Here is a 17,807-nt window from a genome sequence, read left to right as displayed (position 1 = left end):
TCAGGTATACTAGTTTGTTTTAAAACTACATCTTTGTTACACTGTTTTGAAAATATCAGCCTTATGTTGACTACTACTAGCAGCCAGAAACTGCAAAGTGAAACACCTAAGACGAAAAGCTTCCTAGTGTAAATATCAATTTTGACGTAACTTTAGGCTTTTCTTTTAAAATCTAGCCATTTCAGACTTAACAATAAAGCCACACCCTTACAATCTAACTAGAGTAAACAAATATAATACAGGGGCAGGGCACATCCAGAAAAACATCAGGATTAAACCACGGGAACCAGAGGAAAAGGCAGTTCTGTACAGGCAGTCTGTGAAGTGGGGCTGTGTTTTTGGTCTAATTATAACCCAGAAGAGAGAACCACTTGCACAGTGGCCTTGCTCTGTCCACTGATGTTACAGCTGTGTTTAAGTATTGGGTGGCACCTCTCTGTGGTCTACAGTCATGGTGCAGAGACTTCAGACTTCAGCTTTAACAACCAAGTAACAGACATAACTATATAAATACATCTGTCACTCTTTACTATAGGGGCACATTTTAAATGTTTTAGCTTTGTGAACCATCAGGTAACTCACTTGATGATTAGAACAGTTCTATGATTACTGGAAAACTAAGTAGATTTTTTAACCCTTTACATCTGCAACAGTTTAGTTAATAAACACAAGCAAAAAAAGGACAATGACAACCGAGATGGACTGTGCATGTGTTGAAATGCTTCTGTAATGGATTACATTAGATGTGGAGAGTGCCTGTGACAATGTGCTCATCATCTAAACTTTATTAAATTACACAGATTATGCACGCAACATGTTGAAACAGCAAATGATGTGTAGGCACAACACTTCATTACTGATGCCAGTATGCTGAAGGCCTTATTAAACCGCACCTTCTTTCTAGTAATGCGCCTTAATATTTAAGTATATAATCTCATACAACATTAATTAAAAGGCTTCTGTTGTTGCTTTAAAAAAAACATTAAACAAACAAGTGGGGAAAGAAACTCACCAAGCTCCCCGGCAGCATTTCTTCCACCAACAGCGTAGAGGTGTCCCTTGAGTGCACTGAGGTGGAAGAAGGTACGTTTCTCATTAAGGCATGAAACCTGGATCCATTTGTTGTAGCGAGGGTCGTACCGGAACACGGTGTCCACTGCTGTTTTGCCTTTGGTGTCATAGTTGCTTTGGCCACCCACAACATAGAGAAAGTTGCCGATGACTGCAATACCATGTTGGTAGCGTGGTGCATCCATGGGTGCCAGCGCTTTCCACTCATGAGCCTTCTCATCAAAGAGACGCAGTTCCTTACTTACAACAAGCTGCTGGCGTAGTACACCACCCAGAGTGACCAAATGGGCACTGTCTGAGCGGATGGCTGTCCGTTCTGACTGCATAACTGGCTGCATGTAGGGCATCATTTGGTAGTTGCTAGCTTCTAGGAGTAGGTTGACGCATGTGTTGTCTGTGCGCATAAAGTCCACTGTTTGCACATGGTTGATGAGATCCTGTGGGTTCATGAGTGGAAAGCGGATGTTCTTCATGAGCTTTGAGGCATAGTCCATACGACTGTCTTCATAACGCAGCCAGCGGCATGCAGCCTTAAACAGGTCCAACTCAGTGCAGTGTTTCAAGCTGTTACTAGACAATACAAAAGCCAACCGTTCAAATGGTAGCTTGACAAATTCTCCTGTGCCCAGCAGTGAGGGGAAGTTCTTCAGGATGAAGTTGTTGACATATTTGTCCACCTCTGTGAGGTTGTACGTGTTGGCAATACGTCCCACCTCTACACAGTTGTCAAGAGAAACCTGCAGAGAAAAACCAGAAGTAAAAATATCAGAAAGCTGTGATATACCAGAACACAAACAACGGAATCCTCTAAACTGGAGAAAGAAACTCATTTAGAATGCTACATGCATTTAGAGAACTAGTGGTTTAACATTGAGGGATGATGAAGTAAGAGGCAAATTAACATCAAGTCTACATGGAAATCACAGAACATTTCTTTTATGTTTTGGTTTTATATCACTTTAAACTTAAAAACTTTTGGTTTATACACAGTTGGCAACACCGAGAAAGAGGTCAATACAGGAAATTGCACAGTAAATAGCAGTGATTCAAAAGGAAAGAAGCACATTACTTCTAAAACCACCAAAGTCCATATAAATAAACTCTTTTTACAAACTGACTGCTGAGACTTCATATAAAAGCCTCCTTAAGAGTTTACCCTGCAGCTGTTGTCAACACTTATTTGTCAAAATATTTGACTAAATGCTATAAAAAGTGAAAGGTTATAGCTTTAGGGTGTTTTCACTGGTAATGCTGCCATGGGAAACTGGTCAGAAGACCTGTCTTGAGCTTTATATATACTGAATGTTTGATAACATCTATAAGTTATCGCCCTATACAGAAGCTGGGAAAAACAAATCTAACTGAAATTATAAGATAACATTTTAACTCGGCATTTAACAATTACACCTTCAACTCAAAGACACTTATCCCACAGGTCTTCCACTGCAGCTTAATTCTTAGATTTCCCTGCCCTGTTAAACCAAAAGAAAGCTGTCCGCTGTACATTGATATGTTGCTGTGTGTTGTGCATCTGCTTTCTTACCCCAGATATAAGAAAAACTTTGCAAAAGTCCAGCACAGGAAGGATCTGCAGGAAGCTGGCTGCCTCAAGCGTGTCCTGCAGATTCTCCATGTTGAGTGACAACTTTGCTGTGTAGATAAAGTCAATGATCTTCTTCAGGCCTATTCGGTTTACTCCATGAAGCTTGATGCACATTAAATCCTGTTCTTTCATTCCACCTGCATCATGAGTGAGGAGCAGATAAGAAAAACATGTTTACAAATAACACGTGTTACTGACAGCTCAGAAAAAATTACTACTGTACTAAAATATAATTCAGCTAAATAAAATAAAAAAATAAAAATGCATGCATAATTGTGATGCAAATTTCAAGGAAATGTTCAGCGTTAAAGGACTTGCATGCAGAGAAAGGACTGAAGATCTAAGGACAAAACCTTTGGTCTGCATTTTTAAACACACAGCCCTTTCATCCCTAATGAGCTATCCCTCATTCAAGCGCAGTTTGCTCCTTACTCCTATTAAAAACTCTCCTTGTGTTCTGGCCATTACAAAACCTTCCTCATCTTTAAAATGTCAAATCTCCAAAAACAGAGATCCAAAGTAATCCTGTCAGTGGTTGCACGATTTAAATTCAGTGCCACCATTCATTATTCACGAAGTAATGCTAATGATTATGGTGATAAGTTTCTAATCAAAGTTCTAGCCATGAAATATAAACATCTTCACCTGAGGCTACAAGTTAACACAAAGTCTATTTAACTATTGGCTACAACCACAGACTTAAAAAGCAATACAAACCTTAACAGGGTCCTCTCAGTTTAATTACTTTCTGCATCCTAAAATATTTGTACCATCTAAAAATTAAATCAAGCATATTTTGCTATCAGAATACACACACGCACTAAAGATTATTTTTCATACACTGCACCAAGGTGATAAAACAGACTTTTACATCACATTTACACTCATCTATATTCATTGCAACTACAACTGACCATGAACGTGAGTGCATAACAATGACTTCACTAGGTTGGTTTCGTAACATGAATACACAGAATACCAGAGGGATGTTGGGAAAAGGCCACTCTGAGCAATTTCTCAGCATACACAAATGAAGTGTTCATGACTGAAAATGCTTTACTCTGCAATACAGTGTTTAAATGCATTATATAGAGTATGTGGTATTAATGCTACATCTCTGGCCAGAGGAAGGCTCTGCAGACTCACCTGTGAACATGGCTTTGAAATAGTCGGAGGAGGAGGCCATCATTGCACGATGTACGGGGAAGGCTTCATCGCCATCCCCAGCCACCAGTGTGACGTCACATAGCAAGCCCTCTATCCTCAGCTGGTCAAATCCCTGAGCATGTGAAGAAAGGTGAGAGAGAAGTGTTAAAATACTGACAGAAGCTTAGGGGAGCTGGGCTGTACAGTGTTTTTATTCCAGAGTATAAGCACTTGGCTAAATCAAGGCCAATCTAAGACCACGTGATTACACTCTGCATTTGAGCTCAGCAAAGAAGTGTATTTCCCCTTTTTCGTTCCAAAACCTGCATGACCGTTTCAGTGAGAATAACCCAAAATAATGTTGGCAACGGCCTGTCAGACATGAGCTTGTGAACCTGTGATGGTATGTGACAGCCCTCTGGGCTACTGAAGCTGTCTGATTGTGGGCTGCTTATTTTCTTGACTGTCTTCCACATAAATGGTTCAGAATTATAGGTTTAGAGTTATAGTCATATGGTTTTCTTGTAGGCATAGCAACATAGTGCAGGAGCTACAGCTAAAAGGCATTTGCTAGAGTATATCCAGCTACAGCGCACATACGAGTAAGGTTTTAGGTGAGATGTTTCCAAACGCAACACCTAACCCAGTCTAACACATCTACTATTGTGGAGGAAGACTAGATAGCTTTGAAAAATCATTATTCTCTTACTGTGCCATGACAGCAAAAGATAAATGAGCAGCAAATGAGCCAATTTTCTACGAGTCGGTGACAAAGGACAGCCATTACAGCAAACAGCAAACCACAATACCAGCACCCACTACCACATCACCATCACTTAAAACTAATCAGTGATGATGCGAGGATGCATTTAAAGATTTCACAAGTCTAAAAAAGAGCCAATCAAATTGATGGAAATATAAGACTGTGAGTTTTGATCAGCAGTTAATCCATACAATCATGTTAATCAGATTTCATGAACAAAGTGTAACTGAAATATTATCTACAGTGAGATAAAAAACTGCAACAAGAAATTCATTATTCATCATTCATTTGCTTCAAGACCAAACCTGGCTAAAAAGGTATCGTTTATGCAATATTGAGAAAAAGTGAAAAACTTTGATATTCGGCCAAACTTTAAATTTATTATTCGGCTTCGGCTACAAATTTTTACTTCGTGCATCCCTATCGTTTTGTCAGGATGGCATCAGAAATGTTCATGGAGGGCTGTATGCTCTACTGACATGAAGAGACATGCAAACTCTGCTATCATACCCATGTTACCACTTTATGGTTATGAACTCTTACCTGAAGAACCACTGAGCTGTGTGTGTTGCTTGTGAAAAACCGAGTGTTTCCAGTCTTTGATGCCTGAAGGTGAGCAGAGATGCCCATATCACCATAGCCCAGAGCAACTTTCATGTGAGCGTCGTCGTCCTCCACGAGGGATCTATTGGAATAAAGTAAAGGAGGTTTTTTAAAAAAAAAAAGTGTAGGCAAAAACATGTGTTTCCATCTAAATTTAGCTTACAGAAAAGTAGGACAGATAAGTTTTCAAAGTGACACTTACTTAAGGACATATTGGGTGGTGGTAACCTAATTGTTAGACATACTGTCACCTAAAAGTTGTAAGCCTGCAAGACTGAACCAGGAGGGGAAATGTGACAGGGGAAGTTAACAGGGTATGCTCCTAACTCCTGGGGGCTCCAACTAATAGAGCTCTTGGTTCTAGCAAGGCTAGTCACTGGTCTTACTACAGGGCTACAAAAGAGATTTTTTTGATATTCTTCATATTACTGAAGAATGAGACCATTCAGAAGTTAAATGTCTAAGTGGTAAACGGCAATACTGAGGGTTACTAGGTAACACTACTTCAAACTATTTCTGAATGCACAAACATGTTGTGAAATCATACAAGTCATATTTCCATAAGGCAGCTTACTGTATGTATGTACAAGCTACAAACATTGTACATGTGCTGATAAACAACCCAAACCCACATCTGCCAAACCATGAGCAGAAGGCCAAGGATGATGATCTCATAATTTGTCAATGTGCCCGTTCACAGTTTAGTCCAAAGCGTGATATGACAGTACTGCCCAGGCTGTCTTAAAATCTGGCATGATTATTCATAGCCTCATGAAGATGGCCATTCTCAGTGACACTTGTGACAACCTGACTTGCTAGATTAGCAGGAAATTCATGAAAAATGAAATTATGAAACTAAAAATTTACAAGCTGAACTTAAACAGCACTGTGGTAAAGTGGTTTAATTCCCAGCTTTTCATGTCCAAATGTCAAAGTGTCCTTGGACAAGCCACTGAGCTCCAAATTGCCCTTGATAACCTGGCAAACACCTCGCATGGTAGCTTGCTGTCACTGGTGTGTGTGTGTGTGTGTTTGCTGTAGGGCAAAGAAACTTTAATTACAACAGATGCTTATTGACATACTGAGCATAATGCTGCATTTACACATAGTGACACTTAAACCTTCTAACTGAGGCAGGATTTTGATGGAAGCTCTTTCCTCTATAAACTTGCACAGCTTTGTCATCCATCATCTCTGAGTTAAATGAGTACGTGAAAGGAAAATAAACTAGTTTGAAATGGGCTATGAGGCATTAAAAAGATCATTAGTTCTGAGATATACTGTGACTAAATAAGAAACCATTTTACAAGTACATTCGTCATTTCTCAGTTTTCAGAGTCTGGAAAGAGAAAAAACATAGGAGGCAAACAGAGCTAATGCTAATTGAAGTAAACGAGAGTTTTCCTCAAAATGGGTAATTGATTTATAATCCAAGGATTCTGTACTGTTCTGTTTGAAACGTTTTCACCAGTGTCCTATTACAGAGAAAACTCTGCACTGTGGGAGCATGATGTTGTGGGGTTTCTCATAATGTGTATGTTCCACATCTTCTGATATGCCTGCATACCAGGACAGCTTGACAAAAATTTGATACAACAAGGACTTCAACATGTGATGTAACATGGTGTAAAGTCCTTAACTGCCCCTCAGAGGATGAATGTGAAAAGATGGGAAGTGTGACTCAGAGCCCTAAGGGGGATACTCTTGGGATGAGAGTACATTTTGTGCCAACAAAACTGACATTAGAGAATAAAGCTCATTTGGGTAAAAAAAAAAAAATGAAATCAGCTGAGATTTTTTTTTTATTTTATCAAACAGTATAACTGTCCATATCAGAAATAGCAGAAAAAGGCTTAAATTGGCATTAATGATGATAATTAATAATGAAATAATATGAAACAAAAAGCAATAGTTAAAATGCTTAAATTAAGTATGCACACTTAAAAACAATGGCATGTGCTTTCTAATAAGTGTGTTTCTTAATCTGCCTTATTTACAGATAGAACTCTATGAACCACATTAACAAACAACAAAAATGTTAATGAATGTGGCATCAGAGAAATAAAAAGGTGTTCATTTTTAAGTGAAGATTGGCCTGATTTTGATCAAATATTCTTTAACAAAAGTGTCTGGCTCAGCACAGCAAAAAAATGTGTGTCTTCAAACAGGCTCATGAGCAGGCAGCACTTGTCAGATGTAGAAGACTAATGGTTTCTGGGTGGACTATTTATATAATGAAGTAATTCGAAGTCCTTGTCTGGCTGAGTGCTTGATTTTTTTTTGTGGTAAGTAGAGCAGTTTTACCATTTGTAAGTAAATGTTCCCTGTGCTTCGCAGAGATGTTACTCAAGGATTTGAATAAAACATAGCTTTTAGATGCAGTTAAAAAGGTTTGGCAGGCTGCTGTCATGCCACACAGTTCTTTTTAAGCTGATGATCTGATATTCTAAAGCCATTTTACCTGAAAAAAACTCATCTCACTCCTAGTATCAGTGAGATAAAAATAGAACAAAGGTGAGGATATGTACATTTTCTATTCCTTAAACACAGCAGAAAAACACTCACTCTCAGGTTCCCTAAGGATCTCAGTGTTACGTACCTCTGTAATAGGCAGGCACAACAGACTTTATGTAACAGATACATATCATTAAATCTTTTGATGCTAGTCTATTACAGAAAAAAATACCTATCACTACTAATGTAACACACCAGAGACAAAAATGGCAGTATTGATGACGTAGATCAAGATTTGCATTAGAGATCAGGATCAGAGTCAAAAACCAGTAAACCAGTAATATGTTCCATGTTAATGATTTTAATGATTCACGTCTGATAAAATAAACATGTACTGATTCTTTGTTTATGAACAGAACATACTAGTAAAATGTCAAATTGGTATTGCTATATCCCTGATGTAGAGTACTGTACACTAAAAGATGAAACTGTAAATGGTAAATTGTTGCACACAGTAACTGATTAACTTTTCAAAGTAAATAAGTATACTGGGAGCTGTTCTTTATGGGAGTAAAAAGATTAAGAGGAAAACAACATTATAATAGAAATATATTATAACCATATTAAATTGCAAGGATGTGAGGCACAAGGTGTCCTGGAGAAGAAAACAAAAACACCCTGTTTTTGTGCATAAACTGATCTATGATGTTAAAAAATGTTTTACAATATGTCTGCATGGCCAGAAATTGTGGAACGGAAACTCTTTTTTTCCTAAAAAAAAAAAAAAAAAAAAAAAAAAAAAAATACCTTTACTTTAGGGCTCCGATACGGCGGGCCAACCTCAGAGCCAACACAGGCTGGCTGATCAAACGATTTGTGTCACCTCACATCGCTTCACATCTTTGCACTTGAACACACCACCAAGACTTCAGCCGACTAACAGTTGACTGCAGCCTTTATTCTAACGCTTTAACGATTAGGCCACAGACATTAGGGATATATGATGGAAAAAACAAACATTAATAGAAGGTCAGGCTGTATCTAACAGAACAGGCAGGAAAACCAATGAGGATACACACGTCAAAATAAGCACAAAAACATAGATTTCTACTACCACAAGAGGAACAAGGAAAACTAGGCAGCACGGTACGATCTGGTTACTCGTGTTCAAGGTCTGTTACAAACAAATTTCAATGATTTGTACAACACCATGTTTAAAATAATGAGAAGATGGGATCAGTAACAGGGTACATTTTAGGAGGGGATGATAATGGCAATGTCTACGAGGAAATAGCGAACAGGATCACCACTAAACGCTGATGGCTTTGAGAGTGGTCACAATCACACTGACACAGAGCACAGGCAATGTACTGGTACATTTACCCCGTCAGGTGGTAAGTCGGACAGGCAGCGAGGAGAGAGTGGGTTGTCCAAACCACAAAGGAGTGTTGGTGGCTGCCGGAACGAAACAAAGAAGACAACAGCTACAGCATCCCACATAAAAGTTCCTCTCTTCCCAAAGACACCAGAGAACTGTATCTCTAGTTACATTAGTGAACTAAGAGCATCCTATTAATATTTAACAAACTATTCTCTTGGTGTTTCACAATGGTACATCACTTTTTCTCTTTAATGTAGCATATGGTTTTATATATGGTAAACAGCATTCCATTTGCATAATAAGTTAACAAAAATAAGGCTAGATGAATGTAAATCTTTATATAAAACCACATATTGAGAAGATGCTGACTGCCTATCTTTTAAAAGGTACAGTGATCAGAAGTTTTAATATCATTTAAAAATGACCAAAGAAAGTTACAGTTTTATCAGTTTTTCACCGAGTTTGAGGTAAAGATATTAGGGTTGGGCGGTATCCAAATTTTGATACAGTCAAACGCCCTCCACATTTTACCCCGGTGTACATAAATACCGTGTCGTGCCATGTGCCGTGCACCCCTGCAAATTTCATGCTGGCAGCACACCGCAGTATTAAACTGGTATGAGCCCATCCCGATATGTTTCTGTTTGTTTTTGTAATTTTATCATGTTAACTAAACTAAACACTAAATACTGCCTTGTGCGGTATTTATGTTATGTCCGGTAAACGGAAAACCTGCCGGTCATGTTTGATAAATGTAGGCTCAGACGGCACAAAACTGTTGGCTTGTGCCTACACCGCTCAGAAACTAAATACCATCTCAGCTCTGGCTCGTCCTCTAAAGCGCAGCAGTGTTCTTCTAAGGGACCCGGTCACAGTTGCGACTACAGCTCTCTCTCTCTCTCTCTCTCTCTCTTCTCTGCTGTCTCGTCATGTTCGTAAACTTTATCAAACGTCTCCAAAAGTAAAATATATTATACTACTGAAGTAAAACTGAAGACTCAACCACACAAGACATCAAATAAAATATGTTTAATATTTGATCCTTATTTTATTTTTATATAAGTACATTGCATTTTTTTATGTTTTTTTTATTGACGGTATTAAAAATGATACCGTCGCTACCTGTGTGTCCTGCCGGTATACCTTAATACCGCCCAGCCCTAAAAGATGAAAAGGACTACATTTACTTTTAGATTCCCAGTATACTGACATGTAGTAGTTGGTGGTATCTTAGATGTTTGCTGCTTTTACACCCATCACTCAATACTGTTTTCTGAACAGGGTCAGGTGTAAAAACAATTTAAGTGCAACATGTGGTGTTTTCTTTCCTCAGTCATTAAAAGGAAAACTAACTTTGTGCAGTGTGTAACAGATGCAACAGATCCAGTGACTCGGAAGTTACCTTTGTAATGTATAGGTTTTAAACAGAGGCAGGAGAAGGAGACAGAAAGAGTACATTATAAAGCAGAAGAGGAAGTTGGAAGGTTGAAATAGCAGTCACGAAAGAACAAGGATTGCAGACTCTCCAGTCCGCTCATGTCAGAGGAAAGGTTAAAAAAAAAAATCCTTTCACCAGTGACAGTTCAGGAAGGTAAGTCACTTGGCTTTGTGCCTGGGATGACATTGGAAGGCTCTTAAAGATGAATGAGTACGGCTTTACTGCCCCATCATGCTTAGCTATGCTTTGATAGACACTTTATTAATCTCATCTATTTTAGGTGCAACATCTACAGTTACTGAATAAAAATTAAACTTTGTGTAATTTAGCACTATTTTACATGTTCCTCATCTTTACTAAAAAGACCAGAATATTTCAAACCATGAACAATGCTGTGCATCTGAGCAACAGTTTATCAGCAATGGTCAGTATTAAGATTTTTCATCATTGTCAGCTTACAAAATTCTCACTTGTGATGAACTTTGTTATTAGTCTTTCTCTTCAGGTTTCATTTAACCCTTCCAGGTCTATAGGCATTTTAGGGGATTTTCGAAATAACGGAATAGTCGCTTTAACAGAGATTGAGAAGTCCTTTGCAGAGACTGAAAGGACAGCCACCTCAGCAACACCACATCAATCAGGCTTTTAAGGTAAAAGTGCCCCGATGGAAGTCACTTGAGCACAATGCATATGACAGCCCACTTGGAGTTTATCAAATGGCATTTAAAGGTCTGACAGCATGATGGAGAAAGATTCTCTGGTCTGATGAGAAAACTGGAACTCTGTATGTAGACCTAGAAGCACTATGTCTTGCCACTGTCAGATCCTCCTCATATACTATCCCCATAATAAGCATCATGCTGATGAATGAAAGATTTTAGATTTTTAATGCATTCACTCTACACTCACTCCATAACTAAAATATAGCCTTTACAAAATTACATCATGGTAAAATATGTAAATGTGAACACAACCAACTGTACAAACATTTTAGGGTTATGTTTCAGTGGTCAACCCAAAACAAAAGAAAGATCACAAGACTGCTGTCAGACCTTTAAGGTCTGGCTTACACACTCAAGTACTCCATATAGCAGCAGCTGAATCCTAAACATAGAAAAGGCACAACAAAAAAGGGAACAAGGTGCATGGACAGAAGCTAACTAAGGACAACTCTGTAGCACTTCTCAAGCAACAGGTGGGAGGTCAGGAGGAAAATCTCTATTTGCCCTTGTAAGCACAACAAGTGCTACCAGACACATACACTGAAGAGCCTTTTCAAACACAAAGCACAACAATGCAATAAGACCATGTGGTAAACAACAGAGTCCCCAGGGTAAAAAAAAACATCTAAAGATGCAGCAGTGTTAAAACACATGCATGAGTTGAACACAATCCTATCCCAATGCAATGATCTTGCAGTACATTGCACTTTCACAAGCATTAAATGGATTTTAGTCAGGAAAGAAGACATTTCCAATAAAACGCAACACAAGCAAGAACACAGCCTTGAAAATGACTGTGGCATCTGTCCTATGGCAGTGAACATATAGTAAATAGACTGCAGAGGTTCTGTGAATGTTATTGAAGACAATATGCTCGTGTTGATTAGCATACAAAACACAGCAAACCTAAAACATAACTGTTTACTCCATCCCAGCATATAAACATGCATAGATTCCACTGCCACACATCTATAAAGCTTTAAAGTCTCGCCCGCAGCATCTATTCCCCCTCCTTAAACTCATCTGAAAAATCAACAACTGAGAGGAAAATTTCTTTCACAACTTTAGACGACCAAGCACAGAATGTGTTTGGCTTTTTCTACTACAGACAACAAGCAACAGTAGGGCAGAGAAAATGAGTTAAGGGTAGTCTTAAAATTCCACTCTCACACCGAGTCTATTCTATCAAACAGACCTCTGCGCGTGTCAAATGTGGGAGCAAGTCTGGTGGCTAGACTGTAAATATGCTGATCATAATAATTAACTATTTATGAACCAAAATAACACCAGAATTGTGAACATTTGCTTTTTGGTCTAATTTGTATTTATTTCCAGTAAAAATGAAGCGATCACTGATCAGACATCTGTGTGTGGTCTGCTCATACTTAAGAAAATTGGCAGTTCCCTAATACATACTGTGGCTTAACTAAATTAATACTACAATGAGCTGCTTACTGACTCAACAGTTTCTCTTTTCAAGTGTTATACAACAGTATATGTATATGTGGCTCTCTCTGGTTCTAAGACTATCGAGGATCTCCAGGTAGTTGATCCAATTGCTGCTAATAATCTTAGCGTGCACTATATGCTACAATGACTCTGTAATAATCAAAGATTTTTGTAAGGTTATAATACATTTGCTTGTGTAGCAGTTTGCACTGAGAGACATCTTTACTATACAGGTCTGAGTTTTGCAGCATGCTCAGGGGGAAACATGTACACATACTGAATCCAGATTCTGAACAGAAAAGGCAAGAGATGTGTCAAAGCAAAGGGAATGAGAAGTGTCAGCATAATATTCCCTGAGAAGAGAAGCACAGCTTTGCATACAAAGGCTCCTAATCTGTCACTATCTAAACAGGGGGGTGCACGATTAATCGTGCAGCCTCTGCCACAATCACATAGGTCAGCAATACTGAAAATGATTTCTATTTTTAATTCCCCTGGCAGTCCTGATGTGCTCCACCTTCCATTACACAAAGCCAATTACAGCCTGTGTAACTGTGTGAGCAAAGATTTTAAAAAAATGGGAAGGAACTGGAAGGAACATTGCTGAGAATGAATAGAGGAAAGTACAATCTCATTGCACTTGTGTATAGGGACAATAAAAGGCATTCTATTCTATTCTCCTCTTCAGAATAGTAACAAGGTGTAAATAGATTTGGCAATGGGAAACTGAGCTGACCAACAGTTAAGGTCAACAATCTGAATTTTTTTTGCAAGACTCTGTTACCACACATGCAAAAACATATTTTGGTACACTTTGAGTTGTCTTGCAGTTTTCCTTTATTATTGGGAGTTCTTATCACACACTCCAGCATGTTCAGAAACTTAGCTAAGAGCAAGGCAAATCATTGGATCTGATAACGGCTACACACACTGACTGGTGAACTGCTTTGATGAAACTACACTGAACTTCATCACATCTTACCCCAAGTGCATGTATGTGTGTGAGATGAGTGGAGATATGACAGTTTCACCTGACTGAACTCAGTTGATGCTCTGCCAGGCAGACTGCCTGTGCCTCCCCTCTGGCCCTTCAGTGAAAATAAAATGATCCCATGGGTGGCAGTTGCTTTTTGTACAACATGGCCAAAAAGACACTGGGAACTTCATGTCCATTCCTAAGGGCAAGTAAATAAAAAAAAGACAATTTTCTAGGCTATAATTTATCCAGTAGCAGAGCATATGCTCAGCTGCACTGTGCATGTGTCTGTATTTGTTGGACACATGAATATCAAATCCGTAACACAAACCTGGCCTCATTTAAAAACAGATGTTGCTTCAAGAAGGGGGCATTTAATATTCCACCAATTATACAAGCTCATTAAAATATTTTACATAATTGTGATCAGTGACTCTCGGCAGAGAATAGCAAACATTAATGTGAAATGTTTTCATCACAGAGATGCCAGCACATAAGACACAAGAAACAATACATCATTATCACAATGTGCTGCTATCTATACATTAATGTGTTATTGCACATTGGAGAACAGTACACTAGCTCTGAACAGCACTATACTGTAGTTATAATTCTCTGCTGGCATTTGATCCCTGACTCAGTCCAATTAACACAAATCATGGTGCGAAATATCTAGTGAGGCCCTTGAGAAGAATTCCACTGTTTTATGCATTTTTAACCATGAAAAATGTCTAGAAGCTGATATTCCCCCAGTGCAAAAAACCCAGCTTACTCAGTTTGTTGTCAGCTGTCAAATCAAATATGCTGTGACGATCTATTTTATGACAGATGAGTCATTTAACTGATTGAAGAATGACTCCAGGTTGGTCATGAAGTAGTCTTTAATGAAACACGTGTAAAATAATGGGCCATTTACCTCAGAAACTGTGGAAACATATTCCCAACACAGTAGCACAGGGGACTGTAACAGCAGCAGATGGATTTGACAGCCGCTTGAGACATGCGAGTCAATCTCTTCAAACTACAATCCCAACACTTGCTACGAAAACAAATACTCTATAGCTTTAATACAAGCAGGCAGCAGGTTCAGTAAAGGATGTAAACATATGCATCAATTTTAAGTAAATTAAAACGATAAAAAAATTAGACTGACGATGCAGCAGTATGAGTAACATTTAGACTCCAAAATATAAAAAAATGTTAAAATGTGCAAGAGCATCTACGAAGGGTTGATTTTTCAGCAATTTGCCTGTTGGACAGTTGAAGAGTGACAAGAACACACAGAGATAGAAAAAGGGCATGACGTGCTAAAGGTCTGACAGGAATTAAATGGGTGTTGCTGCAGTTATGGCTGCTGGCTCATCATGGCATCTCCAAGAGGTGATTACTATGGACAGCAGTCACATATATTAAGTGTTTAGCACTGAACCACCATAAGATGAGGCATGACATTCATATCAAGGACTTTTTGGATTTATTCCCCCCCCCCCCCCAATTATTCTATTGGCCAAACAGGCAGTGAACCTCAGCCATTTCTTACTGGCATGAAATCTGCACCACAACCTTTTCCATATATAGATTTGGGTGGTTCCAAGACAGGCGAGTACATTGTGCAATCAATTTTTGAATACCCACTATACATCACATATTCTACAAGCTTTCTCTACTGCACATTCCACCACTATGCTGCTTAGGACGCATACAAAGATTACACTACCAGAAAACCAAGTTAAAAATGTCTCTAAATCCAAAGGGACAGAGGACCTATAAACAGTGACTTCTTCCTGACCACAGGCTAACCTATAATTGGGAGCCAAATATCAGCATGCCTGAAAACACAGCTTACTATATACATGTTTCAAAATAGTAAGTTGTCTGGTGTGCAGAGCCACACTAGGCAGAAAAAGGTGGAGCCTCAAGGCTGGAATACTTTTCACTTGTCACACTGTGTCCAGATTACCTCCTATGATGATACACGCCAGTGAAGTACACTTTATGTACTCATCTTTGTGGCTTCACTGGAAGATTTGCCATGCTTTTCCAAATGACATGCTGGTGGTATGAAGATCCTCTTCTTGCATTTGTACAAATGCCACAAACACAGTATACGTATTTCTTACACTGTCTCTGACAGGTTCTTGATAAATGCTGTAGTGGAAGGAGATACCTGCACCCCCTGATAATATACAGCACATTGGATAAGACGCAGCATAGCTTATTTTTAAAATGTTTAAAATAAAACTGCAACTATGCCAGAATGACACTAGTAAAAAAGATGATCTATCAAAAATATCCTGGGATGCAATATAATTTTAGCCTGGAAAGCTAATGTGGTGGATCTTTTTTTAAATCAAGTAATGTATTTTTAACCTTACAACCACTGAAAATCAGAATTAACTAAGAGGTTCAGACTAATTTGCATTTGTCCAACTATGCCGGGGCTTAAATAACTTACCTAAACCTACATTAAAAAAAAGAGAGCATATGGCTGGTCTAAATCCACAAAAAAAGAAAAAAAAAAACAAAAAAAAAACAAAAAAAACAAAACACACACAAACACAGTTTTATGTGCTGCTGTATTTTAAAGGAACTTCATTGCACAGACATCAATAATCTAATAAAAAAACTACATAGACAAAATAGGTTTTCAGATGTTTGTGGAAAATATTCACAAAGTGTCAGTTCACTATCAAAAACATATGCCACTTAATTCTCATTAACAGCTCAGAAGAAACACTATGCCACAGAATTAAATCCAATATTAACTAGACATCAGATCTACAGACAGGAAGTGTGGGATTGCATTTGCCACTATTATAATCACTGAAGTGCCCTTAAGCAAGGCCCTTACCACCCAAATGCTTCAACAGAGAAACCCAGCAGCCAACTGTTAATATTGGTCACTGAGGCCCCAAGTGAGAACATAAATAATTGCGTCGGTGAAGCAGGACAGTTCTGGCTAATCCACCATGGCTAAGTAAAGATTAAATCCATTATTAGTCAATCAATAGTGAAGTATTTATTGTGTCAATTTGCAAACCATGCAAAAAAAATCAGCATATGGCTAATCTGTCAGCAAAGAGCCAACAAAGTGACACAATTTAGTTGAGACGGGTTTAGGACAGTATGTCCTCAGTAGAATAAATATACAGATTTATTGTATTTTGTATTTTGTACATTTACAATTAGCCATGCTTTGGAGATTACCCAGTTCACTAAGGATAAAAATTGGAATGTAAAACAAAAGAGCATAGATTCTCTTGAAACTCATAAATAAAGCTACATGATAACTCAAGACTGCATTAATCCAATTTTGTAAAAGGGTACCAGAAGTAAACCATCAGCCTGTGCAGTTTCCTTTAGGCTATCAGTTAGCCAAGGCTGGCTACGACACTTGTGCGTTTGAGTAGAGCTTTGGAAAATGGGTAAAGCAAGAGGATGGCGAGAGGCTGTGTAAAGCAACCCTGTTCTACCCTTCCCCCTTCCTGAACAGTAGCAGATGACAATAGCTTCTAAACCAGGGCACGCCAGACATCCTGACAAAGGCAGGCTCCTCCCAAGCTGCTGAGTCCCTGTTCCCAAATAAACATAGCCACAGGGAGAGGGCAAGAGTCAGGGATGTGGTGCTTGCCATGTCCACACTAGCAGCAAAATGAGTCCTTTTGCCCAACAGCAAGGCATTCTGCCAACAAACCATAAAAATCATGCTGGACAAGGCAAATCTCTTGATACACTACATGGTTCAACTGCATTCTGCCTAATTAAAGCTGAAAAAATATAATAGTGGCATACATTTTGCAAAAATATGATGAATTAAAAAAGCAGACAAATTCATTTTATACACATTACTAAAATTGTACATTGTGAGAGACATTTGGCTCTTACTCACATGTAGGCAGGCGAAAGGGGTGAGGACCTGGATGTCTTAAGAACTGGCACTGGGAATTTCCAGCTGACAGGAGAACCGCTTTTCCATTTCAACGGCATGTTGTTGTCACCAGAATGGTGCTACAGCAATACCAACAGCAAAGACCATTTCCATGAAAAGGTTTCCAATGCAGTCTTCCATCCCACTCTGCCCACACCATTTAAGGGGGAGGGAGAGCAGCAGCAGCACCAGCAGCTACGGAAATACACTGGTAAAGGCAGTGCAGGCTACAGTCAGGGTTGTGACTTTAGCAGCGGCACTGAGAAGCCAATA

The 17,807-nt window shown here is 38.7% G+C and overlaps 1 protein-coding gene across 2 annotated transcripts in view; it reads right to left on the bottom strand.

Annotated features, from left to right (window-relative positions):
• klhl13 (kelch-like family member 13) overlaps nucleotides 1-17,807 on the bottom strand; it is a 30,896-nt gene that overhangs the window by 6,668 nt on the left and 6,421 nt on the right. Inside the window, exons 1-5 of one of the 2 annotated variants that reach the window (XM_028421741.1) lie at nucleotides 17,496-17,777; nucleotides 5,127-5,268; nucleotides 3,821-3,953; nucleotides 2,615-2,811; nucleotides 1,013-1,808 (exon numbers count right to left, since the gene is read on the bottom strand). In XM_028421741.1, coding sequence (XP_028277542.1) covers nucleotides 1,013-1,808; nucleotides 2,615-2,811; nucleotides 3,821-3,953; nucleotides 5,127-5,268; nucleotides 17,496-17,593 — 1,366 coding nt within the window. In that variant the 5' untranslated portion in view covers nucleotides 17,594-17,777. Of the gene's footprint in view, nucleotides 1-1,012; nucleotides 1,809-2,614; nucleotides 2,812-3,820; nucleotides 3,954-5,126; nucleotides 5,269-17,495; nucleotides 17,778-17,807 lie in introns of those variants that run through there. The other variant, XM_028421743.1, reaches the window with a different exon arrangement.

This window comes from Parambassis ranga, chromosome 14 (assembly GCF_900634625.1).
Source record: "Parambassis ranga chromosome 14, fParRan2.1, whole genome shotgun sequence".
Classification (NCBI taxonomy): Eukaryota; Metazoa; Chordata; class Actinopteri; family Ambassidae; genus Parambassis; species Parambassis ranga.
The sequence above is the reverse complement of the archived record's forward strand: the minus strand, read 5'-3'. Positions and strand labels throughout refer to the sequence as shown.